Source organism: Pygocentrus nattereri, chromosome 27 (genome assembly GCF_015220715.1).
Source record: "Pygocentrus nattereri isolate fPygNat1 chromosome 27, fPygNat1.pri, whole genome shotgun sequence".
Taxonomy (NCBI): Eukaryota; Metazoa; Chordata; class Actinopteri; order Characiformes; family Serrasalmidae; genus Pygocentrus; species Pygocentrus nattereri.
In genome coordinates, this window is record NC_051237.1 from 13,788,367 (window position 1) to 13,816,307 (window position 27,941).

Genomic DNA, 27,941 nt, shown 5'->3' on the forward strand with positions numbered 1-27,941 from the left:
TTCACACTGCTGGAGAAATTCTTTTACTCAACATTCTGTGCTTCATATAAAAAAAAAAAGAAAAAAAAAAAGATTTAACAGAAAAGGGAAGAAGCAAGCCGATTAGGCACTCTGCTGCAGTTTGCAGTTTTACACTCTTAATAAAAGGGCTCCAATGCGATAGAAAAACAAAGAGTGAGGGGCTGTTAACATAAGATTCTAGAGTCTGGGGTGTTCACACACTTTCTAGTCCAACCGTGGCTCTTGGTACCACAGGCTCCTCAGAGAGGCCTGAAGAAACGGTGTGGTGGGCCGTAGTGCATAGGCATGTTAAAGTCAAAGTTGACATTGGGGACGTTATAGTTGATGGGCAGGTTGGGAAGTGGGGGCACATACGGGGCAGCGATGGGCTGCAGGAGGAGCCGCTGGGGGCCAGGCAGCATCACCTGAGGGATGAGCAGGGGAGGCTGCGCAGCAGCATTGTTGGCTGGTACTTGCGCCACCCGAGGCCTCTTAGCAGGGGTGGGCTCAGGAGGAGGGCCCACTCTCTTCCCAGTGGTGTCTGAAGGAGAGGAAGAGACAGAAATTATTTAAGATTTATGACAGAGTGATACAGATCAATATTAAAACATTTGAAGGAACAGCTACGCAAGTAACAAGCGTACTGAATAGTATAACAATTCTACATGGGTTGAAGCAGAAAATAAAATGCAGCGCAGTCTGCATAATGCTCAGTGGTGGAGTATAAGCTTTCATTACGACATTAATAGATGACATCAAGCATACCTTACCTGACTGACTACATTTTGGGTAAGGGAAAAGTTCTGAATTGCATAACTGAATAAGGGGGGGGGGGGGGGGGGGGGGGGGGGGGGGAAATCACAGTGTCAAGAGAATATATGTGAAAAGGCTCTCACCTGTCTGACTGCTCTTTTTGTTGAGTTCAGCTTCACCCTCCTTCTGGATCTCCTGAATAATTCGCTCATCGTCTTGCTAAGGAGAGACATGGAAAAGTACAGAAAAGAGAGACAAAGAGAGAGAGAAAGGGAGAAAACAAAAGTCTTTTACAAAATGAACAGCTATTAAGCTCTCTGATCACTGCACATCCAGGATTAAAAGGGCAGTAAAAAAATCCCAGCCAAAATCATGCCCTCGCCTGCCAACGTCCGAGTCACGCTAAAGCAGAAGAAAAGGCAAAATACGAACATCCGATGAACTCAGAGGCTCCACTTCACTTGTCAAACACAAAAAGCTCAAGTTTGCCACTTGGCTCATAGAAAAGACTCTATTTGAGCTACAGTGGGCTGCCAGGTGATTAAGCCACGCTCAAGTTTCTGGGCAATTGCAGTCCCTGGCAGCCAAAATTAGAGAGCATTCTACTGCATAAATCAGGTAATTAGTGCAGATAAGGTAACAATGTGCAAACCTTTAAATACTTCATCCTAACATTTACTATCATTTCTACAGTAAAGTGAATAAAATGTTGAGAATAGAGTTTAACAATCCGCTGGCCCCTGAATATCTTTTATTCCACTGGAGGACTAAAACTTTCAGAATTAGAATACTGAAGTGTGAATAAAACATGAGGAGCCCTGTAATTTGTACTCACTCATTACTCAGCTCTGATTTGCAAATGGAGCTCTAGCAGGCGGTGGGCTTATCCATTACATAGCCTGGGGCTAGCACATGAGGATTTGTCCAAGTAGCTGCAGTTTTCATGTGACAGGCTTCTGGCCTTTAAGGGACGGTGGACATTACCATAAGTTACGCTACTGAAGAGCCTGCTCGGTATATGAGTCATAACTCAAGTCCTATATGGGTTATAGTGTGTATACAGTGCCATCATAAAGCTGGAACAGGTCCTGACCACATCCAGATATGTTTATTCGGAAGCTCAACAACTTGAGGCAATGGGAGAAGCCCAGCAGCCATGTGTATCATGTTACAGCCCTTGTGTAATGGGCCCCATGGAAGAGGTTACAGGCAGAAGGAGTATTTACCTGAGAGGAGAGACTCAATGAGCACTTAACAGAGAGATTGAATAGGGCTTAGAGATGGACCCCTGTAACTCAAGAGCAGCTCTGAGAGAGATAAAGCAGCAGAGAATAGATTCTCTACTTGCTGCAAGATCTCTAGAATGGTGTCTCACCAGTACAGTGCTCAAAGTTCCAGCAAACACAGTGTAAAAAAAAAAAAAAAAAAGTCTGTTTGATACTAAAACTGAGCATTTTGTGAGACATACATTTAAATAATTAAAAAAACTATACTGAAATATGACGATGCTCAAAAACAGATGATCTGATTTATCTGAACTGTGTGTGTGTGGTATTAATTTTCTAATGAGCACATTTAAAAGTGATCAGTCCATTACTCCCAGGCTGCTAAGCCACTGAAGCAAAACTAAATACAACAGCTCAGGTAGGGAGAAGCAAGCAAAATGGGCTCTACGTATGCTGGTCACAGTGCATGCACAGCTCACTAAAACATTATCCAGATGTTTTAAAGAAGGTAAGGCCCTGCATGTGCAAACAAGATACAAACACACATGGAATGGTGTTGGCTGATGGAATAAAAGGCTGGTTGGACAAATGGGTGAATGGACAGACAGACAGACAGACAGACAGACAGACAGACAGACAGACAGACCGACAGACCGACAGACCGACAGACCGACAGACCGACAGACCGACAGACCGACAGACAGACCGACAGACCGACAGACAGACAGACAGACAGACAGACAGACAGACAGACAGACAGACAGACAGACCGACCACCCTGGAAGCTCAGTTGTGCACATTAATAGTTTTAGTAGGAGTTAGAAGCTTTTTATCAGTAAGTTTCTCTGACTCAAACAGAGAGACCTTGGGGTTATACAATTTTGTTAAAGCTGAGTGGACAGGCCAAGCCACGTCAGCTATGTTAGATTAATGAGGGTAATGCACAACCCAAAATTAGGACTGCATAGTTTACACTGAAAGGGAAGATTTATTTTTGCAAAATACACGGGCCATTAGACGGGACATTATTCAAAGGGCACTTTGTACATATACACTGAGTGCAAGAACATGCTTAAACATGGTTTTGGGTTCCCTGAAACTTTAAAGGAAGAGTTTGGCCACAGATCTTACTGATAACTTTTCCCATAATGTTAAGTGTAGCCCATGTCTGGCATCAGAATGTGTTTTGTTTAGCACTATATGACTTTTACCTTTAGAAAAAATTTACAGAAGTACAGATGAAGTGAGTAAGTAGCAACTTAATTCAAAATTCAGACGGATGCAATAGTGTAATAAGCTATCATTGCATATTAGTTACATTTGTCTTGTCATTTTGTCTACATTTGCCTGAGAAAGCTAACTTAAGACACCAAGTATGTACGGCTCCATGGGCTAAGCTCATGTGAATAAGCAGAAATCATGCAAGTTTGATTATTTGAGCTACTATTGTTTTTAAAGGTCTCCCTTTGTACTGTGTGGCAAAGTAAGTAGGGGGGTTTACCGTGGGGTCTGTCCACAGTGAGCACTTCTTGCAGTGACGGCAGGGGGCGCCAGGTGAGCGGGCGTGCTGGCAAAAGTGGTTGTAGCCATTGATGGGCTCACGGCAGAGGTAGCACATGAAGGAGCCGCAGCGGCAGGACATTCGGTTGCAGCCCTCCGATTTGACCAGCCCCGTGGAACACTTATGGCACTTTCTGACACGGGCAGCTGTCATGCGCTCCTCACTGTGGCACGGAAAAAAAAGACAAGGTTTTACATGCATATGAAATGTGACATGGCATAAGCTATCACAGTATAGGAGACCGCAGAGTAAGAAAACAGGTTGCTAAGAAAATAACGTAGCTGCGTGTTTAATTTAATCTCTGCGTGGGCCCATTTCCTGTGGGAGGAAAAGAAAAGGTGTCAAGGGCTCAGGGTAAACAGGATATTCTGTCTTTGGACCCGCTGCTTCCTCCAGCCAGAGGCAGGAAGGAAGCCGCTCTGTTGCACATCCTGGCCAGACCAGGAACCTGACTGACCATGATAGTGTGCAGTTCCACTGAACATATTTATACAGGCCTCTGCTGTTCTGTATTCCTCCTTATAAGGGTTTAGGTTGCCAACTATCTGGTGCCCCAGGCCACAACATTTCACATTTTAGCCGCTAAAGTTGAAGAGCCTGTGGCCCAAGTGGCCACTTACTGCTGAGACTTTTCTGTTTTATTTATTTATTTATTTTTTAAACACAAAACTGCCAGACCACCAAACCAGTTTCAAATGAAGACAAATGGTGACTTATTGTCACCAATTCATAGACACTGGGACACAGTGCTTCACTAAATACAATTAAACAGGACTTAAGCATGCTCTTTAATAAAACATGCCATTAGCCAGTGGTGTTGAAGTAACGATAATATCCACAATATGCTCAGAAAAACATATTGTGGTGTAAAGTGATGTAATGTATCATGATATGTATCATGATACAAAAAAATGTATTGTTGTTCCATAAGAGTGCTGCAGTAAGCTGTTATTGCAGATCATTTAGTATTCAAACAGTACAAGTGCATTAGGTACAGACATAACTAGTAGAATGTCCATTCTCCACAGTAGACGGTCATATCTCCTCTCGCACGGTCACACTTTTGCATTGCAATTTCATAATGTCTGGATGCACTGTTACACCTCTAATGGCGACTACCAAAAAGAATAAATAAATAAATCTGAATTAGAAGGTCCAGAATCGAATGGAATAATGTGTGTGCACCATACAGCAGACTGAGCTTGAGTAATCCCATTAACAAACCTGCAGGGCCGACTGATTAAAGCCAGATAAATAATAGTAATGACTGTACTGACTCCATTGTGAAAAACAAGGATCCTTATCATTCCTTGGTTTGACAGGTCTAATGGTTTTGGTAGTGAAGCATGCTTGTTAAGTGTATAACATTTTTAAGGGAAGCCTCTCACAGGAAGTGTGGGAAGCGCCTGAGGAAAAAGGTCGACTCAGCACTGAAGATGTTAATGGTGTTAATGATCACCCCAGTGGGGCATGATGTCAGCAAGACCCCTGCAATTCTACTTGCTGAATTATTAAGAGGCAGGACCCTGCCTGGCAGTTTTTCATACAAGCACTTACAAAGCCACCCGCAGCCGGATCTCGTCCCTCTCCAGCACCTGCTCACAGGTCTTTCCCGCATGCTCCTTCCACACCACATGGCACTTCCGGCAGCTCTCCTGAAGAAGGGAACACAAACAAGTCTCTGCATTAACATCACCATCTAAATATATAGTTGTGAATTGGGCAGCTGTGTTGCGGCTCATTCTTCTGGAGCATGTTTGTGCATGAGGAAGCAGCCTGGGTTCCCTATATTGTGTTCGAACTGCACTCAGCCAGACCGGTAGTGCTGGTACTAGGTCTCTTCTGGGATTAAAGGGAAGGCCATTAGACTACTACTGTCTGCTCGGGTCAACACGCCACAGGATAAAAGCACACAGCTGCATTATGCACACAGCACAGTGAACACAACGGTCATTCAGTGCACCTCTGTTACCCTAATGCTCCTCCAAATAGAAATCATTAATGCCACAGAACAACATCAACCGGTCATTTTCAGACAAAGGAACAAAGCTAGAGAACTGTCGATAAACTGGCGAGCGCATATATGCACGCTTCTGCAGCAGAAAGGAGCGACTTTCCGGCTGTGCTCCTTCTTAGGCAGCACGCATCGCCTGTCTGGTTGCCTAGAAACAGCATTTTCATCTGTTCCGTTTTAGTCATGCTTGCCCACAATGCTTTGCCTTTCAGCTGACTGCAAAGGACATCTGTCCCTGGCACTCACCGAAAAAAATAAATAAATAAATACTCTGTAGGCGTTTGCACGCTAGGCTTCACACCTCCACAGTTCACACATTATTTGGAAATATTCTGAAACTCTGGACACAGCTGTGTTCCCTACAGCTCTACCCCTTCATACATCTCCCTTATACCTTAGCAATGATTTCCAGTTCTTCAAAGACGGACCATCTGCCACAGGTTTCGGAAGGGTTTTCAAAGTGTCAAAGACTTCCCTTAAATCGGCACCTTCCATATGTTTTTCAGCATAGCAATAGCAGTTAGTTTTGCTCTGGGCTCAGAGCTAAAGAGCACATATTGCAGGAGAGTAGTTGCCATTATACACACTTTAAGCAGCCCCCCCTTCCCCTCTCTCTAGCCCCGTCGAAGACACACATGCATCTAAGCACATGTGGCCTCTGCCCAGTGAGGGCCCTTCCGTCCCCAAGAGTTGCCTGGTAACAGCCCCTCCAGGCTAAATGCTGCTAACATAAATATTTAAAGACATCTGTGAATTTTATGACATGGGACAAGACAGCACCCTCAGCACAAACATGAGCAGTTATTTAAGATTGCTCTTGCACAGGAAACTGACCTACAACACAGTAAGACGTGGTTACAAAGTGGCAGACTCTTAACCACAGGCTACACAATTTAAACGAACAGAAAGCTGAAAACGGTGTTAAAGGGTGTATCTGCCTTTTCTCCACTAACTGAAACAATGGCCATGCACAGAGAGGCAGACATGGGAGGGGTGGTCTGGAGTTGAGCTGAGCAGTAGTATGATGAAGTATCACCCTCTAGTGGAGCTCAAGAGCACAGCAAGGGAGGGACAAACTAGGAGCTGTAAAAACTAAAGCAGGGAGTCAAGTCAGATGTGAACTGTTGTTTTTTACATTTCTATTTTTTTTTATTAATGTGACCTGTACAGCAGTATTTACCTTTGAACTTCTGTAGTTATTACTTCAGCAACAAACCGATACGCTTCTGCCCTGCAGCCCTGAGTCATTTGCCTTTAACTTGTCTGTCACTACTTTGAAAAAATAATTCTATTCACATGTGGCAGAACTGGACAACTAGGTTTCTATAAACCTGTGCTTCCTCAAATGAAAGCGGAATAAAAATTAAAAGGATCAAGAAAACTCTTTATGCTGACAAAAACAGATTTCTTAACATTCAGCCTATTCCCTACTGAACTTGCATGGCCTTGATGAGGCATTGCACTCAGATAACACAGCACTGAAACACAGCATCACAACATAGAACAGGGCCCATATTTATGAAGCATCTCAGAGTAGAAGGGCTGATCTAGGATCTTTTCCTGTCAGCAGACATAAACTGTCAGAAATCGCTCCCAATCACAGAAATAGTGCTCTATATCGTGTCAGCAGTCTTGTAGTGCTGTTTGAATTCTCAGCAATAAATCTTTTAGCTGTTTCATCAACATTATCCTGGCAGTTCACTATATGTCCAACAGTATCCAGACACCGTTTATATTTAGTAATTTCAGCTATGGGGCTCCCATTGCTGATGTAAGTGTTCGATTCTGCACGCAGTTTATATAATGTTCATAGGAAATCACTGCTAATAGAATTGCTCTGGAGTAGTCACACATGAACCTCATCATCAAGGTCATCAAGTCCAATGCGTCGGCTAGAGGGGTACGAAGTCCCCCAGCTCTGGAACTAATGCTTTTGTGGATAGCAATCAAAAACTCACGTTCCCACATCCAGTGTACAGCTTTTCCAGAAAAGTAGAGGCTGTTATTGCAGCAAAATCACCATTAATACCCTTGACTGCAGAAGAAACATGGGTGAGAAGGTACTGACAAACTTTTGGACATATGGCAGATCAGAGTGCAGTGCTCAAACTACAGGATGTGTTTCTGTAGATTAAAGTTAAGAGTAAATCCAGAATAGTGCTCTGAATATGGCCTATAGAACACTTAAGTTCTGCAGATTAGCGTAGAACACAGTGCAGGACTTCGAAAGAAGTACTTACTACACAAAGCCCAGCTGACTATCAGACAGAGTTGCGAGCATGCTTCCACCCTCACTTATATAGCACGACTAAAAATACAACTGTGACATCACGCTGACGTCACCCCGGTAAAGAAGCACACCTCCATGGTGAATGAACACTTCCTGGAGTGCTCAGAGTGTGTTGAGGATGGGCCGGAACAAGCCCTGAACCCTGCTGCTTATGCAAGCCTTCCTGAGTGGCAAAGCGCCTCCAAGTGCTTCTGAAAACTCACTGGAGATTTAAGTTCTGGCTCTGATTTTTCCCCAACTTCCAGAGGCCTATTAGCCCCATTAGCTTTATCCATTTGTTTGGCCCTTTCTGAACTTTAACTGCATCTTGTCTATCACGATGACAGTTTAGATGTCTGAGTAAGGGGAATGGAAAACTACTAAGCCAAAAGTTTCCAGAGGCATGTTGAGGAATACCACAGGCTGGTTTTTAATACCATGAATCACACTAAAAGCTGCCTGGAGAGAGGGGAAAAAAGAACGCCTCTCCAATGCCAGAGTGAAAAAATCTTAGCTTGGGAGACATTTAGCACAGAACAAACACTCCCAGGGCACCAAAATGACAGGAACCAGCTTGACCGCACAGGATGTATGTGTGTGTGTGTTTGTGCCAGTTCAACTTTTCAAAAGTGAGAAGCGGAGTTTGTAGCCAGCACAGTAAAACTAGAAGAACAGCAGAGGAAAACTGAGTTAACGGCAAGCCCTTTATCTCGAGCACACAAGCTCAGGCTGTCGCTTCAGTTACAAGTTCCTGTATGTAAAGATCAATCCTCCAGCCCTGGCGTTACTCAGCTTCCTGCACAAACATAAATGTGCCTGGGCAGCTACTGTTTAAGGGGGAATTATATTCATAGTGGCCACTGCCCAGACTGGTTTTGGGGCTGTGATGGAATCATGATGGCACCCAGCAGCTGCACTTCTGATCACTCCCTTATCCACTGCAGTTGGGCCAGAATGCAAAACAGCAGGCTGGCCATAGAATGAGAATGCTTAACTACAATAAAGAGTAACCCGTCTATAGCAGGTTTCCTAAATGTGAATGCATCATGTTAAATATATGCCGGATATTATGAAAAGTCTCACAGACAGTGCTGCCCCTCTCCCTCTTCTCTTTTGTACTGTTCCCCCCCAGCTAGCGCATAGGAGGAAAAGCAGCAGCAGCAGCAGCAGCAGCAGACCTTATAAGGCAGAAGAACACTTTAGCGGCGCGTCTGATTGGGGGGCTGCTGCCTCTGCAGTCAACTCCACTTTCTAGAGGAGTGCTGATCTGTATGAGCCTGGGGGAGACAGAACATACACACAAATGCACACAGCTGCCAAAGCAGCAGATTACAGAGCTGCAAACAAAAGGTATTTTTCATTGTGAAATCGAGGAGTGTCGAAGCAGGGTTGGGCTCATGTTGTTCATGAATGGCTGAGTGTAAAGGCTGCAAGGTAGAAGACACATAACTTCCAGTAGGTTAGGCAACATGTCTCAACTAGATCTACCCACTAACATTAACGGCTCAGTAGAGTTCCCATAAAAGGAACTTCTGTAGCTCAAACTGACATTTGTGTGGAAGCAAGGAGGAGTGTGAAATAAAAGCAATAAAAATCCCACAAAGTACATAACTTAATTCTTTCGTACAATGTCTCATTTCACTGCAGTAATAACCAAATATGAACTACTGTAATGCTGTACAAAGGTCTAAAACTTCCATGCAAGCCATCAAAACAACTTAAATGAGACACAGTGACAGCAAATCGTGGCAAACAAAGAGAGCTCATGAGCACAGTCGCATGTCAAGTTACGGACCTAAACAGAAGCCACACCACTGCACTCAATCGCCACAGATAAAAATTGCATTCTTTGAAACGTGCATCCCTCTGATGGGGGAAAAAAAAAAGTTTTAAAAAATATCTGGGTCAAACATGAACTGTACTACATTTCAAATCTGAAGGATCTGGGTCTGTCCAATCAGTGGGCCTGGAGCAACTTAAAGAGGCGGGGTCCTGGAGGTGCTGAGGCGGAGAAAGTGTGTCAGTTATATAACTCTCTTTCATTTGCCTGCAGCCGTGGCTGGGCTGAGTGGGGGGCTGAAGAGGGCAGGGCTTGAGTTCACCCCTTAAACAACACCTCATGTGTTGGAGTAAAGAGGAAGGAGAGAGCTCGGGGGTACACTTCCCCAAAGATAAACGAACCATTTGGGAGAGGGAAGAGGGGGAGAAAAGCCTCTGAAGCTCACTGGCAGGGCAGGGCACTTGCTGCTAGGGGTATTGGGATTCCAGAGGTTTAATGCTGGAATGTTCTTCAACATGAGTGCGGCAGGGCTGCAGACGTCTCTCAACACATCCTGAGAGGCTTTTTAATAGCTTGCGGCTCAGTGGTTCAATATCTGTTGCAGCTTGCAAGAGGCCTAAAAAACCGAGCTTCTGAGCGTTAGAGAGGCACAGAATGTAACGTTGTATCTTTAAGTAGTCCTGAAATATCCAGCAGATGTACAGCGACTTTGGAAACTGAATTTGCCAAAAGATTAGACAATTACTGTGCAGCTGTCTTCAAGATCCACTGCTGTTCACAACTTTAGATGCTATAAATCGATTGCATCAGGGAAAATTTCAATTTTTCCACACCTCAAATGCAGCTGATCAGGTCTTGGATAGCACAGATGACATCTATATAACTGATGCGCATTTTTCCTCAAAAAACCACTAATATTAGAACAAACACATAATTAATACATAAGCAGTGATGTTACATATCAATGTTTTCGTTTAACCATTTCAAAACCTCTCCTCGTTGTGGCACGGTATTAATATTAGTTACTATCTAATTGATTATTCATCGAATTTATCAAATTTGTGTATAATAAGCGTTTAACAAAGTCATTCCAAGTGGTTGGAAATGCTCCATTCTAAATCAACTTAGTGTTTAACGCATCTAAAAGATCCCTCATAGGAAGTTCATGAAATGGTTAGGAATACGCCTCCTGACAACAAACATTGTTTTATGAGAGATAAGGATTAAACCTAATTTTCAATATGCATAATGGTGGAGGGATAAAGTGTTTTAGCATTGTCAGCTTTACATACAGTAACTCAAGACGACGTGTAGGTTCATTGGTAGTTTTGAATAGTAAATAAAATGACTATATTTGTGTTTTAGACGTTGCAGCATGTAGTTCCTATCACTGCCACTGTAAGGAAATACGAGCCAGTCAGTTTCTCATCAATGAACCATTTCACATCAATCCACTCTGAATAACTTTATGTATGTCTCAACCACTAAATAATGCAGAACACACACCAAATAATCTGTAGAAGTCCCCTTTAAATTAGATCAGAAGTGCTGGTGGTGGATTTGAACAAATCAATGCCAATGCCTGTAGGCACTGAGCAGACACTTGAGATCAAACATCAAAGACATCTTCTCAAATAATACGTTTTTATGAAAACAAGCCATTCCTAATATTTGTTAATGTATTAATGTTTATTCCCATTTATTCTAAGATTATATTGTGTTTTTACAAAAATATATATAGTTACTGTTTAGGTAAAATGTGGTAAACAATTTGTTTAGTTGCATTTGCACAGCATGCCCTGTTTGACGTTTGGTTCCTTAGTTATGCACTGAAACTACAAGACCAATGTAGCTAAAAAGTAAATGAAGCTCATACTGTAAATGTCCATTTTTTGAGATGACCGTATTTACAGTGATACATACAGTGTCATAAGTATCTATCACCCTCCTAGCTCCAGTGTAAAACCAAAGAAGTAACATTTCACCCACTACAGGCTTCGTGCTCATTACATTTACTAAGTATATGTTGGTTAAGGGGAATTACTGCAAGTTAGATTTTTTGCCAAACTGTTGCCTTAACGCCAACTGCAGCATAATGAAGCGGGACCAAAAAGGTCAGAAAAGAGGAAGAGAAAGTGGAGCCACGTGATGAAACTCCGCCACCCTGCCGTTCTCCATTTCCCGTGGCCCTCTCCTGTGACACACGCAGGAGGAAGTGACCAGAGGAGCAGCAAAATGGAGGGCTGGACTGATAGTACTAAATCTACCAGAGTATTATGCGGGCAGCCAAAGACCAGGCTTTCGGAGGGTGGGTCCAATGGGTGTTTTTCCCGCGCTTGAGCTCTCTCCCTTCTAGCTGTGATGTTCTGCAGGAGGAGTGTAGTGGAGCAGACCATGGGGGCGGTGGCATGTAATCAACTGCAGCTGGGGAGCTGGGCGAGGCAATCTTACGTCCAACACAGATCAACACTGCCACCCAGTGGACAAAGGAATGCACAAAAAAAAACACCCTTTCTACCAACACAGTCATCCTGCTAGACAATCTCATTGAAAAATAATCCCTGCTTAGAAAGTGTTTTGCTATCTCTATAATGGAAAGCTTGTAAAAATAGAAGAACCATAAACAACATGTTTTCCATCAATCTGAAGAACCATTTCACCACAAGAACTCTAAGCATGCAAATGGTTCTGAGTGTTCAGAACCGTTGTCTTTACTAAAGAACCCTTGAAGAACCAACTTTTTAAATAGTGTATGAGTTAATGACAGAAATCCAGAAGTGTTGCAAGCATGTTGATCTACATGATGCTGTGTGTTATCTGCAAGGTAAATCACGGTTGCACCAAATGGCAATTTATAAGACTATGGAAAATTAGTCTTTAAGAAAGCGCCAAATTCACTTACCTGTCCCGATTAAAAGTCCCAAGAGGACAAACACAACCACTGCATGGGCAGTTCCTCACAGATTAACGTTAAACCTAACGTATTAAGTGTACCTCCTCTGTAAATCCACAAATCTGCTGGGTTGACCAAAAGAATAAAGAATAACCTAAATTTATCCTTTTAACATCCACAGTTGTTAAGAAATGAATTAAAACAAATGTCTATGCTTTGTTGAGACTGTTAAATGTTAGCTATTAATATCCCTTAATACAGGGCTTTATGTGTGATAGACAGACTGACTGTTGGTCATAAATATTACTAAAGATGGACTGTTTGCTGACAGTCAAACAATGTTAGCCACCACAACCAAACAAATACAACCACATTTAATAAAAAAAATAACGTCCAGTAAGCAGACGTACCTGTGGAACTCCAGGCTTCTCCCACAGCGACTCCTTCACAGTTAATGCTAGGAGGATTTTAACCTTTGCTTTGAATATTATCTCCAGACGTCTAAAGTCACCGCATAGTCAACAACATGCTCATATAGAGCTCTGGGTCTAAGCAGTTTTTTTCTCTATTATGAAAAACGTACAATATTCTGTATTTATATGTTGTGTCCAAACTTTGCTTCTTTAACTTAGCACTTGAGCTACGATGTACCCAAGTCACCCAAATCTTTTCCATATACACATCCCTAAGATGTCATCTTCTCTTAAACTGCTCACCTAGTTGTCTTCATTTAGGTTGTGCAGTGTTGCTGATGTGGTTTAGGACACAGTGTGACTTACCATGAACTATAAAAATGAAAATCACAAAACTTCAACATGTAACTGAATACAGTGGGTAGCTGTTTTATATATATATATATATATATATATGAGAAAAGTTTTGGAAACATTTATGAAAATGATTTGGGTGACTATGAACTTCTTGTGTTTGTTAGCAATGTTAGCCACATAGTTCCTGTTCAAATTTAAAAAAAAAAAAGAAAATTTAGACACGACTCATCTGATTGACTACGTCGGAGGGAAGCGGAAAACTGCAAATCTGATTTTTTGCCAAATCATTCCTTTAAGTAGCTGCAATGGAAGTATATTAACACTCCTGTGCATCTAATTGATGTCAAAAGTATGTGAAACTAAGGCTAACGGGCTATTATAAAGATACACTACTGTAACACCATTACATAACACCACTAGCTACTCAAATGGTAGACTCCTACTGCCAAAGCCTTTTTACTACTTGATAAAATGTGTGGTTTTGCATGGTGTGTTTTGGTTATATTGCCATTGTTATGATGTCACTGTTAGCTTGTATGTAGCTTACATGCAGCAATATTTTTGACTATTTAACTACCCTGCAGTGCAATGGCACAATGATTTTCAGAGCAAATATGCAGGCAAGACAAAACCTATAATCTTGGAAACCTGCTGGTTAACTGCAAAGCATCAAAGACAATTTCCAATTCATATAAGCCAAAATAGACTGGATCCAACACTCGTTCAGATGCTAATGACTGATACATTCTCAGAGGTCTGTAGGTAGTGTAGCATAACTTCAGCATGTTAGGCAGGGAAGAGTATACCTAGAACCAGATGTAAGAACTGCTGCTTTAGTATGCACTTTTGAAGCTTCATAGAGATTTTGAATTTGCAGAATGTTGCATCACACATGTTTTTGTCAGTGGATTTCTCAGTCATGGGAATTACTTTTCTTCTTTTTAAGCCAAATCACTGATCAGTCAGTCTCTGGATGTTCTCTTCCTCACACACACACACACACACACACACACACACACACACACACACACACACACACACACACACACACACACCTGTCTGTGCCTCATTTATTCAGTTAGAAAGGATCTCTGGCATACCTGAGCCCACAGATCTTATTAAAGTCTGGACAGTGTGTGGATGGAGTTAGCCTGCCCTCACACTCTCACGCACTGCCCTTCTGCTGCCACATTAAGCCGTATGTGGGTGGAGTAAACCTGCCCTCACACTCATGGCACTGTCCTTCTGCTGCCACTTAGCCACATTAGGCCAAGGAGTAGACACTGATTTCCTGGGACAGCACTGCAGACAGCACTGGATACTCAAGTCCAAGGAGAACCACAGCCAGGGCGGCTGGAACCTGGAAAGATTTCTTTTTTTTTTTTTTGTGCCAAGAAATCACACAGGCACCAAGCTACGATAAACATAACACTGAGACTAGAAATGGTTATTTAATGGATATTTAAATTTAAAGATGGATGGATATCTAAATGTACGTCTTTTCAAGCTCTTAATTCCAATATTTATTTAACTAATCTGGTCTGGAATTAAAAAAAGAGCCCATTAGTTTTACATAAACGCCTACATTAGTTTTAAGAAAAAACTGTTACCGAAGCGGCTGGCAATGCATCTCACATTGAGGGTAATGCTGACATCTAAACAGAGCTATGTATGAAAACGAGTCTCACAGAAAGATAGCAAACTTGTACGGTGTAAGTACAACTTAATCTGTAGCTTAACGGATGTTAAATCTAAAGTATGCATGTGATGATGTTAATGAAATGTTTGTTCTTCATATATAATACAAAAGTTTCTCATGACGGCATTTGACTGGAATTAGTTTAAAAATGCAGATTTTCAAATATAAAAATGGTTAAAATGCCAGGAACTTTAGGCCGATGCCAATATCGCAGTTTATTCATGAACTGCTGACGTACATTTATAAAATGTAGAAACTGAGACCAAATCCATCTGATTAGCATTACAGTGAAATGGAACATTCATTTGCAAAGAATTAAAAATGCAGCTGAATGGGGGGAACAAATGCAGATATTTTAGTAGCCAAGAGCCACCTACATGTGCTGCCCATCAAGACAGCAATAAACATGTCATCAAATCAGTCAGTTTCAAACATCGGTCAAATATAATTGTGCATCACTAGTATACACTAGGGAAGTGCTCAGGTACTTGAGAATGCAATTAACCATCGGAGGTGTCAAAATGAAATCATTATTTGGGCATTTGATGTTTTGTTGCAGGAAGAATTTACAGACAAGCAATTCAGTGAATCATGACCGTTTTGCTCGTATGTTATGTTTTACTTTGCTACTCCAAAAGATGACTGCCTGAAAGTGAGCGTGTTGCCAGGGACACAATGTAAAGGATGTAACCGAGAAGGCAGAGACAGAAACGATGAAAACATATTTCTCTGACAAATACCACGTTGACCCATCGTCCACTGAGGAGAAAATACCTCATGTAGAAAAGGAGTTCTCATCAGCAGCAAACGTGGCACTTATCTCCATTAGCTCATTTGAAAAGGAAGCCTCTCCTCGTCATCCAACATGAATAACTGCTGAGGTACCGATGCTGCTCTGTGTCCTTACCTGCAGCTAACCCAATCCCCTGCCGTGAACTCTCAAGGATACTCGAATATCAAAATAAGTGAGAATACACATTCCTACTACAAACCAGGCAATATCAGTGTTTTTGCTCAGATCCAAGTTGCATTCTCCTTCGGCCTCATCAGGTGATGGAGTACTAAAGTGATGACACAGAGAAAGGCTCTGTAGCGAGCGTCCTTGAGCGAGTTTCAATGGCTGTCACACTGACAAAGACTCAATCACGCCACGGTGGAATTCCCTTAATCACAAGCTTTCTTATGGAGTCCTCCACCAGCATGACAAATCAGACAGCCACCGGGAGTCCCACTCTCACCGGATGAATATTTCATGTATTTTATATCACACACACGACAACCACTACTTAAGGGTAACACCCAACAGCTATAATGCTACACATAATATAATGACACGCTACACAAGCACTTCAAACAGCCTGGAGCGCTCATGACTGAAGTGTCCCCCCCACAAGGTCAAGAGGGGACTCTGCATGGAGAAAGTATATTAAAAAGTCACATTTTTACAATAAATGACTGCCTGTGAGTCAAACAGCTCTAGGTCATCACTGATGTTATTTTTATTCATGCTAGGGGGACTGCAGAGCTCCTGCTATTACGGTGTTCATTCTTTCTCCTCTGTGTGTGTGATAGGCAAGGCAAAGATTCCAAAATATGGCTGAACAATTTGGTAAAAATACATAAATGCGATTTTTCTGACCGATACTGATTGTGGTTTAAATTGCGATTATTTCTATAAATTAAAGTACAGACCTTTTTTTTTTGGCCAAGCAGACTAGTAAATCCAGTTTTCTGGCTTGAAATCCCCAGGCACACAGTGTAAATGTCTAAAAAGGTATGTATGTGCTTTAAAAATTGCAATTCTGGCACAAAAAGTATTTATCTTTCAACCCCATTTCAAAAAAAAAAGCCTAGAGGAAGGTTTCCAGGACAAAGAAAGAAAAAAGAAAAGGTTGGGAGAAATACAGGGGCAGAGAGAAAGCTAGACAGTGACAGGGAAAAGACCACCCCCCAACCCCCAAGCATTCCTCTCCGTTTTGTTGGGTTGAGAAAGTGGCTGTTAATGCAGCGTCCTTGACACGGTGTGTCTGGCAGCTCAAACACACAGAAACGGCTCTCTTTCTACTGGCACAGCCTGGCACATTCCCGAGAACTCCCCCCTCACACATAACACAGATAACAGACCGAACGCCTACAGTTTACACACACACACACACACACACACACACACACACACACACACACACACACACACACACACACACACAAACATGATGAAATCATCCCCTTACAATTCATCAAATGCTGTCAGCTCTTTGGAGATTGCACAACACAGGCGATATTGGAATGTTTAAACAATAAGTCCTTGTTCTAATTACAAGACTACAGGCAAAGTAGGCCATTGCGTATGGTTTCATATTTCTCTCTTTCAACTGGCTGTGAAATTTTTATTTATTAGGGTATTGATCGGTTTGATTCTGCTGAACTGTTCAACCCCAGCTAAGCTGCCTTTAAGGCCTTGAGTGCTGCATGCTCACGGCAGACAAGATGAATGCCTGTGTCTTTGTTCCTGGCCTGACCCAGGTCATTCGAGCAGAGGACGCCCTGACAGTGCAGAAACTCCATTAGTCTGGTGTCCACCTGCACTATTCATCATGTGGGTGCAGGCCTGAGGCGCATTAGCTCCTGGTCCCACCGTGACAATTCTACCGGTCCACAGCACCACCTAGTGACCACCAATGGGCTCCATCATAGAGGCCAAACTAATACTAAAAGGGTCAGTTTCCCAGGCCCAGATTAACCCTAGGCTTAGGGCAGGGGTTCTTAAACTTTTGACCCAAGGACCCAAAATGAGTGAATTGGTACCAAAGTGGGACCCTCACAGAAAATGATTACTACGCTTTAGGACATGAAGTAGGCTGTATGAACAAAAAAAAACGACTGGCTACAATCATGGAGGAGCCAGAACACAGAGCAAATGCTGCTCTCTCACTGGGAAATGAAAACTGCTTTGATCCTGTTTTCATGTTCACCCAGGAGTTATGTGATTTTCATATTAAGGTTCTTGTGAATGCTGCATTCACACTATAGAAACTATGTTATTTAAATTACAGAAAACAATAATTACATTGGAATGAAGCTTTTGGTATGATTACCTATTTTAAATCATTTGACACAAAAGAAAAAAAAAAGATTCTACTTACTTTTCTGCAGCGAGGATTAGGGCAGCTGAACAGAGAAATCTCTTTGTCCAAAAGGGCAGGGAAGTTACAGAATGGACACCTTGAAAGTGAAAACAAAATTCCCATACTTAGTGATTCAAACCAGTATTACTTCTCAAAAGTATTTTTAGCAGCCATGATTGAGTTTGTGTTTTGTCCAGTCTGGCATTTGAATGTACCTGACCAGCTCATCTGCGCAGGTGGCAGCTACAGCCTCCTCTGCCTGCCGCTCGTAGTATTTAAAAAGGATGTTCTCTGGTAAAACTTTCTCCAGTTCACTTGTGGGGAATGAGCAGGTACAGTTCCCATCCATGCAGCTGAGCTCTGACTGCAATTGAATATCACTCTTATTAGCAAATTAATGATGGCCAAAACCATGACAACTAGCCCCAGTCAGCCTGCTTGAGACCCATATCAGTCTCAAACCAGTCCTCAGGGTCCCCCAGGTGGTCCACATTTGTCCTGTATACCTATGCATTGTTAGTTGCGTTGGAGCAAAAGTATGGACCAGTCATAGCTCCCTAAGGACCAGTCTGAGAACCGTTTCACTTTCCTTGTTTTTGTGAAAAAGTTTTGTACAGTATGTAAACCAGAGATGCCTCGATAACATTTTTTTCAGACAGAGTAAGAGTACATATTTTTTTACTTTAGTTAGTTGCTCCACAACAGAAAAGCACATGTGTACAGCTACAGCTTTGCTCTTCATCTGTGTCTCAACATCAGTCTCTGTATCTCAGTGACAGCAGGAATCACATCCAAGGCTAATGCATCCAAGGATCTCATGTGTGGAGTGTTATGTCTTTGGCTAGTTGAGCTGTAGTTGAATATCCTCTAGAGCCAAACATACACTATGAGATTTTCTAATTTATTTTCCTAGGCGAGTCATGCTGTTTGAACACATCTTCATGTACGGACAAAGCTTATGATTTATATACTCACACTGTGCATAAACACTCCATCCACACTACGCAAAGCGCAGCTCTAATGACAGCTCTGTGGATGGAAAATTTCTAATAAAACTGCTTCACTCAAAATAACACTAAATAGTACTGCGCAAACATGCTGAGAAACTGAGCAGTGCTGCTAACACTGAGCACTGTAGCTCAATCAGACGTAGTAATGTTTACAGCACACTATTCTGTTCACTCAAACACAGTAAAGTGAGCATATATGGACTTTGGGGTAAGAATTTACTTTTTCCATCTCAGCTACGTTAGCCTATATATCTCCACCTGTACTGTGGAAGCAGCTGTGATTGTGTGTTTAAAACAAGATAAAATCACACAGTGTAGGTCTGGTGGGAATCTGCAATGGTGGAATATTTAATGTGACCAAGAACTTTGTCTCTGACTGTCACGGAGACAGTAACGCCTCTCTGTGTGAGCTGACCCCTCTTCACTGCATTTGTTCATTAGCACAGCAGTTATATTCTGCTTAGGTCACACAGTATCAGCAGGTATTGGAATGTTGGTATAGGTGAATTTTTAATCAGTACAGGTAAATGAGCACGGTATTGGCTGAATACCAGTATTGGTATCAGTGCATCCCTAATGTAAATACTGTTACATTTTCAAAATGTATTATTTACTCTCCAGTCCATACAGTCCACATATGGAAGGCAAGCAGAAAAAAAGAGCCTATTTTGAATCAACTGTTTCTGAGGTCACAAAAACCAAAGTATTTTCATACAAACCACCCATTCACTCCATAGCAGATTAGCCTGCCCATTCATAAGTGTACTCCAAGTTATAAGGAGTGTTTGTCACACTGCTTCTTGACTGAGGTACATGATGTTCAACAACCAATCAGTACAGAGCTCATTGACATATGAGCCTTAAAGTCACAGTAACAAAAACAGCCTAATTCTGTTTAATTAAGGAATAAATAGCAGTTGGAAAATGGTCATGTAAAAACCATTGTTGACGCATAAAACCATGGACACCAAAAAGACCTTGGGTTGGGGGGATAAAAGGCTTTGGGCCTTTTAAAGAAAATATCCATGCAAAACTGGACTAAGCTACAAGTATTCAACACTTAAGTGCCATAGCAGTTTACTTTGACGTGTATCTGGTCACATGCCAGAGTTCAAAATGATAGCACAGCAGGTTTGAAAGTGAAAGACTTTTGGGTAAAGATGTGGAAAACACCTTCACCACAAGAAAAACATGGTGCATTTTTCCTTCGTATGTATGGTACTTTACACAATGGTGCCTAAATGACTTGTTGATTTCAATTCTGTTCCACTTTAATTGTGGTGACTTCCTAGAACAATGCCACAGGAGTTGAAGCTCAAACAGGGATCTTCAAAGAAGAATGTATTGACAGTTGGTTATGAAGCTACTAGCTGCTGTTAGATAAAACCAGAGGAAATGCTTTAGCTGAAGTAAGCACTCTCCTGAAAACATTCAGCTCAACCCCCCCAAATCCCCCCCGCACCACGCAAGTATGGCTTACCCGTCCTGAGCCAAACACAGCCTCCTGGGCATATTTCACCAGGCACTCCTTACAGAAGAGATGGCCGTCAGAGCACTGGGTCATCTCCTCAAAGGCAAACTCTCCACAGCAGCAGCCACACTCTATCAGCTGGCCATCCTGAAAAGTGCAGAAGTGGGTACTTCAGATAAAATATGTTAATGTTGCTAATCCAATGAGATTGAGCTAGCTGGAGACAATAGATATTCCCACAACCCAGATCTAAGCTATGCCATTTTAGGTTTTTTATATATATATATATATATATATATATATATATATATATAGGTTTATAGATTTAGTCATAAAAATTGAATATAACAATATTAAAATCTTAACATGAATTTATGTTTACAATGCAATATATTTAATTTGACAATTAATTTGCTTGTTCATAACTAGATTGTTTGTGGATAACTGAGTCACTACAACAACAACAACAACAGTGCATGGCTGGGTTTACTTATCAATGTTTACTGCCTTTCGCCCAAAGACTGCTGAGATAAGCTCCAGCCCTACAGTGGCCCAGGCGGATTGTGTGTGTTTCTATGTGTGTGTGTGTGTGTGTGTGTGTGTGTGTGTGTGTGTGTGTGTGTGTGTAAAAAGGAAAAGGAATCATCTTCAACAAGCCAAGGAAAATAACTGAGAATCTGCTGTAAACAAATAATGCCCTAACAAATCCCGGATTGTGGCATTATAGCTAGAGCAGGTCCTCAGTCCTACCTTTTGATACTGCTCCTCATTCACTTGCAAAGCCAGAAGGAAATCTTCATGCTGAAATTAAGGCGAAACACACCACACAGCTCATGATTCAATCATTTCAGAAGAAAGCCAGCAATGAGGAATCAAAAGTGGGCTGAAGATGTGGGCTCCCTAAAAAGTACCTCAGCCATTTCCTTTGCTTTCTGCTCAAAGAACTGAAATTCTTTCATTAAAGATGGCTCTAGTGCTGTGTCAGCGCTCCTACTCCATCGCCGATTTTTCTCTAAAAAGTACATCTTCCTCTCCAGTTTAAAAGAACCTGAGAAAATTAAGACCAGTTGTCAGCATCAACAGTCAATTCTACAGTGCTTGCCAAATATTTATTATTATACCAGTATATTAACTTAACAATGATAATTGTAGTGAAGGGTGCGGTTACCATGCTCAAACTTGAATTCAATAAAAGCACGCTCATATGGCTCTTTTCTCTTCTTCCTCTTCCCTGAGGGGTCATTGGACATTTCCTGCCACTTCTTAAGGGCTTCAAATAAGGCCTTCAACACAACAACAACAGTCACTGGATGTGGAAAAGCACTTCTCTAGAATTTAGTGAGACCACCCTACAAGAAACTGCTGATGGCTGTGCACAATACCTTGCGGGTGATTGCATAGTGTCCTTTAAGGGAATTCAGGGCCCATTTGATATCCTGGCAGCTCAGCATTCTGAAGTCACCCATCAGCAGGTCTGCTGCTTGGATTACAACCTCTGGGCCAACGCTTTTCAACTTGGAGTAATCAAAATAGTTCTCATTTTCCTGAACGAAAATCAAAGACACTCAGAAAACAGGTTTACCCACTTTAGAATAGTTAGATATTATATATTTTATATATACCCTGCTAGAGGAATGGCTCTTCCTTGATAGTTTAATATTTTTTCATAACCTCAGATCAAGCCTAATTTTATATTTTATATATATATATATATATATATATATATATATATATATATATATATATATATATATATATATATATATATATACACACACACAGACACACACACACACACACACACACACACACACACACACACACACACACACACACACACATGTATATCCACTGAATTCAGCTGTTCCAATCCCTTCCATGGCCACAGATGTATAAAATAAAGCACCTAGGCCTGCAGACTGCTTCTACAAACATTTGTGAAAGAATGTGTTGCTCTCAGGAGCTCAGTGAATTCCAGCATGGTACTGTGATAGGATACCACCTGTGCAAAAAGTTGTGCAGTCGTGAAATTTCCTCATTACTAAATACTCCACAGTCAACTGTCAGTGGTATTATAACAAAGTGGAAGCAAATTGGAACGAAAGCAACTCAGCCACAAAGTGGTCGGCCACGTGAAATGCAGATGCAGATGCTGAGGCGCATAGTGCACAGAGGTCAATCCCTACAGACCTCAAACTTCATGTGGCCTTCAGATCAGCTCAAGAACAGCGTAGAGAGCTTCATGGAATTCGATTCCATGGCTGAGCAGCTGCATCCAAGCCTTATAACACCAAGCGCAATGCATAGCGTTGAATGCAGTGGTGTAAAGCGCCGCCACTGGACTCTAAAGCAGTGGAGACGTGTCCCCCGGAGTGAAGAATCAGCTTCTCCATCTGGCAATCCAATGGACAAGTCTGGATTTGGCGGTTGCCAGGAGAACGGTACTTGTCTGACTGCATTTTGGCAAGTGTAAAGTTTGATGGAGGGGGGGACTGTGGTAAAGGGTTACTTTTCAGGAGTTTGGCTCGGCCCCTTAGTTTCAGTGAAAGTAACTCTTAATGCTTCAGCAGACCAAGAGATTTTCGGCAATTTCATGCTCCCAACTTTGTGGGAACAGTTTGGGGACGGCCCCTTCCTGTTCCAACATGACTGCGCACCAGTGCACAAAGCAGGTCCATAAAGACATGGATGAGCGAGTTTGGTGTGGAAGAACTTGACTGGCCTGCACAGAGTCCTGATATATATACACAAACAAACACACACACACACACACACACACACACACACACACACACACACACACACATACATATATATATATATATAAATAAATCAATTCTTTTTTCTTTTTGCATATATGTGCATGTTGCCTGTGAGTTGCATAGTACAAACCTGTGTTTCAGTGTCATTCGTCTCAAGGAGCACACTTCTCTGAATTAAACTAGAGATTGCTTTTCTTGGATAATCAGGATTCTCCAAAAGCATATTGCATATTCTGAGAGGGGAGAAAAAAAATCATGTATTTCTTTTTTGCCAATTTGAACCAGACCAACCAAGAAAGACGCTATGGAGAGAGGATGTGGAACTCTTTCTGCTTACACATTTAAATCTTTCAGGTCATTTGCTCCTATCAATTCTGCTACGTACGTCTCCTGCACATCTGGAAAAAGGTCCGTCTGTGAAATACATGTGAAACAGATTAATAATATTTAGCAAACTGCACACATCAGATCATATCTGGCCCTTGATGAACTGTACTGAGTAGATGAAACAAGAAAAACAAAATATGCAATAAAATGCTCTCCCAGATTAAAAACTAAAGAATACGGACACCGACCATTTTTTTTTTGGTGTAGACCAGCTGGTTTGTGTTCTGTGACACAATCTGCTTAGCATTCAGTCTTGACTGATAAGTACAGTTGTGCATAGGGGCAACACTAGTGAGCTAATGCAAAATGAATTTGGTACATAAGGCTTACCAGGACAACAGGAAAAATAACTTCTCCACTAAGCAATAAGAAAAACCTACAGAGCAGACAGTTGTTTTAATTATTTCAGCCTCCATCTCAAACATTGTCACCAGCTAAAATGAAATGAGAGGAGTGACTAATTCAGGTCTTCTGAGTTTTATGTGTAATGTTGATAATGATAAAATAGTGGGAAATATTAAAGTCTTTCTTTGTGGACTATTCTGCACATGCCTCCCCACTATGAATGGATTTTTAAACACACGTTTTAGGCCAAAACCTTCTCAAACCTATCATAAAATACTGTCTCAGGCACCAGGCAACATATTTGAAACAATTTAATGCAACAACTTTCTGTAAGGGGACTTTTAATGGCATTAAACTCTTTAGATTTTGGTCTGGTTCATCACTACTACTGTGAACAACTGTGACTCGGCTCCTCTAGAACAAGCACTTCACATCAAACCACTCTAAATGACTTTGTGTACATCTTAAGCTTTGAATTATGCCTTCTTTTCAAAAAGTCAGTGGAATTCTACTTTAATCTGGCCATAGCCATCAGGGTTTTATCAGTTGCATTCTGCATCTGTCTGATGGACACACAACTAAAAGCAGTTGCCTGGTCTATGTGTCATGACTGAGCCTTTCAGAGTGAGAAAGACTCATTCACACATGTTTACTATGTCAGTCATGCTATGTTTGTTGTAAAAAATGTCCCAGAAGTCCTTGTTCGTGTACATGGAAAGGCTGTTACAATGATCTAGATTGCAAGGAATGCGAATGCCGCTTATAAAAAAATGCAACAGCAGATTAAAAAAGAAGAAGAAAAAAAAAACTGTGCAGTGGCTTTCATCCCTGCTGTAATGATGTACCTTAATCAGCTGCATTAAGACACTTTATCCAAACTACTAATGTTACATTATGCTTCCCTGACTACCTACGACGATGGTCTGAATGATCAAATGGCAATGCATCTCCAAGACACTCCCTTCACACCTGTGCTTTGTGCTATCCACTTATGATCAGATCACCTATGACGCAAGTTAATGGCAAATGTAAACAAATCCATATTCTATGAATGGATGGGGGAAAAAAGGTTTCCCTTAAAGAAAAAAAAAACAACACGAATTTCTCATAAAAATAAGCACGTGGTTTTCACATGCATGTGAAAAAATGTGTGTCGTTCATGATATTACATCCAGTTATTCAACAGTTTTCTTTGAAATATTTAGTAGCCCAAGATCCTTGCGACACTGCCGACACAATTATGTCCTACTAGTGTGGCCACCCCTAAACATTACGCTAAAATGGTGATCTGTGGTTGGTTATTTTGTTTGACAGTGAAATGGCCTTTCCTGTCAAAGCAGTCAGTCCTTAAGCAGCACAATGCACCAGAATCTCTGATAACTGGGCTACTGACATGTTGAATGATGGAGCTAACCAAAGTGAAACTTTACCATTGTTTTTCACACCAGACCACTTAAAGCTAGTATATGAAAATAAATAGGCCTCCATGAGGACCTCTAAAAGTGAGATGTTATTGGAGGACTCACCACTCTCTTCACCAGCATCTCAAGTTTGTAGTGCTGAGGTGCTGGAGGCAGGCTGGCTGCTGAGGAACCAGGCTGCTCCACATGCTCCAGTGCCAGAAGGGTTGCAGGGGAGAGAGGAGGAGTATACTGTTGCTGTTGCTGCTGTCCTGCTGGCTGGGGTACTGTCACCTCAGGCACCAGTCCTGTCTGCGTGGGCTGTAGCCTGACTACAGGCTGTTCCTGAGGAGGGACAGGGGCTACAGCCCCAGAGTACCTTTCAGTTCTATGGAGACCATCTACTGCTACCTGGTTACCTGTGCTTGGCTGAGGCAGTAACTCGATAACAGCTGGAGTAAAAAGAGAGGTACTCCGATTTGCTGGGTGAGCAATGGGCAAGGGATTGTTAGGTTGGGGCAGCGAGCCCCCAGCAGGAAAGTGAGGTCCGAGCACAAAATTGTCTCTTGATGTGGAAGGTACAGCGTTCTGGTCCGTAGTAAAGACACCAATGGCTTGATTTCCTGATGTGGGATGTGCAGATGCTACAGAAGAGTGGGGAAGGTGCGAGTCCACTGGGTTTGGGGCTGGTGCAGAAGCCTGGCCCTGGGATGTGCTGCCTCCCCACTGTGCAGCAGGCCGGATCAGGCTGCGCTGAGATGGTACCTGTGGCTGACAAAGAGAAAAAGCAGGAGCAGCTCTCTCATAAATAAACAACACAGCCCAAACATTCACATAGTCCATGAAATGTAATGAGCTGGAGCCACTTTATATCAAGTGGTCCAGAAGAATGCAGTAACAGTGAGACTGCTTTAGTGAAAAACTGCCAATTTTAGCTACCTCTAAAATGCTAACTTCATCTTCGTCTTCATCTTCATCATCTTTGACCACAACAGGAGCGTTTGGTACAAACGTGACTGGCTCATCATCGGAATCATCAGATATGGTTATATAGGTCCTCCCTGCTGATCTGTTACCTATGGGAAAAACATAAAATAAAATGCACTCCATTAACTCCACGTTACCTCCAAGACAAGCTGAAAATTAATTGCAAATTATTAGGGAAAGGACAACCTGATTCTTACACCATGCAATTAAAGCTCAGGGACTAGGACTTTTTATGATATGAACACTTATACAAACATGTGATCCACATGAACTACGACTCAGACCTTGACTGCGGTGTGTGTTGAAACTGGCCAGATGAATGACATCCTCATCACTGGTTCCGTCAGCCATGGTGAGACAGCCAGCCAGACTCCCTGAGTCCTCCGCCTTCACTCTCACTCCTGCCCACAAACACTCATGCACACACACGGGGCCCTGATATCAGAGGGGCATGACCCTGCAGACACAGATCGGAGGAGCAAACACAGAAGGTTACTGCAACAAGACACTCAAGACTTCAAAAACGGCCCAAGAGTTAGAACCACAAGACATTTTATCACGTAAACATGGCTGAAAAAGTGAATAGTGCAACCCAATTTATTAGCAGCTGGCTAACTGAGCTCATTTGACTAACGTATATCTTTTGTAACTGTGCACAGCTGTTCCAGCGAATAGTCAAGCTACAGATCAAGTGAGCTGAAAGATCTGCTTTCCCCAGTACTGTATTACAAAGGACGTTACCAGACGTTTAACTTAGGCCTGTTAGCACGAGAGCCCAAATCTCGAGGAACACGTCAACAACGTGAAAATTGCAGTAAGGTTTACTTCAATCTCGAAGGCATTTTTATCCAGTAGCGAATGTTTATCCAGCTTTCTTAAAATATTCACTTAAACTGGCGAAGCAACTACCACACAACTCTTGGCTAGCCATACAGAAGTTTACATGGCGACTAACGCCTTAACTGACTCTTTCCTTCTGGACCTAGTTGTCGTCGTCAACCTGCCAGCTAACAACGACGAAAGCTAAGAACGAGACTAAACAGTGTAAACAGCGAGATACTGGGTTTGAGGCACACACCAGCCGTGTGGCTCAGAGGATTGACAGTTTTCTGCTATGCAGATATCTCTCACACTTTGAACGCAAACAAGCCGAGTGGCTAGGCTGGACAGGACGCAGCTCAGCTCCACAGGCAGCTAGCGAGCTAAAGAGACGAGTTGGCCAAGAGTGGTCCGGCTGGCTAGCACGTTAGCCTACTAGTCTGGGTTAGTAAAGGATTTAGAAGGATGGCCAGATTTAGCCACACCGATTAATATTTCATCACACCTCAGCTGTGAAGGTAAAAGATTAACAACAGGGTTTCGTTATGACGGGATTATTTAAACATCACACCTACCTCTCAGTTAAAACGTCCAGCACATCGACAAGCTTTGGGAGCCGGATATCGAAACAAACGGCCAAAACAAGCCAGGCTACGTAACAGGCACAGCG

General features: G+C 42.1%; 1 protein-coding gene across 1 annotated transcript; it reads right to left on the bottom strand.

The window, feature by feature from the left end:
- On the bottom strand, window positions 1-27,941 carry rnf216 (ring finger protein 216). The gene is made up of 17 exons (XM_017703175.2): window positions 27,847-27,941; window positions 26,737-26,909; window positions 26,405-26,541; window positions 25,592-26,236; window positions 23,671-23,747; window positions 23,464-23,566; window positions 21,954-22,115; window positions 21,740-21,854; window positions 21,483-21,619; window positions 21,322-21,372; window positions 20,581-20,718; window positions 18,306-18,454; window positions 18,109-18,187; window positions 5,098-5,195; window positions 3,481-3,703; window positions 897-972; window positions 1-541 (listed from the first exon to the last, which is right to left on the bottom strand). Exons 2-17 carry the CDS (start codon window positions 26,801-26,803, stop codon window positions 261-263), a joined length of 2,538 nt encoding a protein of 845 aa, XP_017558664.1. The 5' UTR covers window positions 26,804-26,909; window positions 27,847-27,941; the 3' UTR covers window positions 1-260.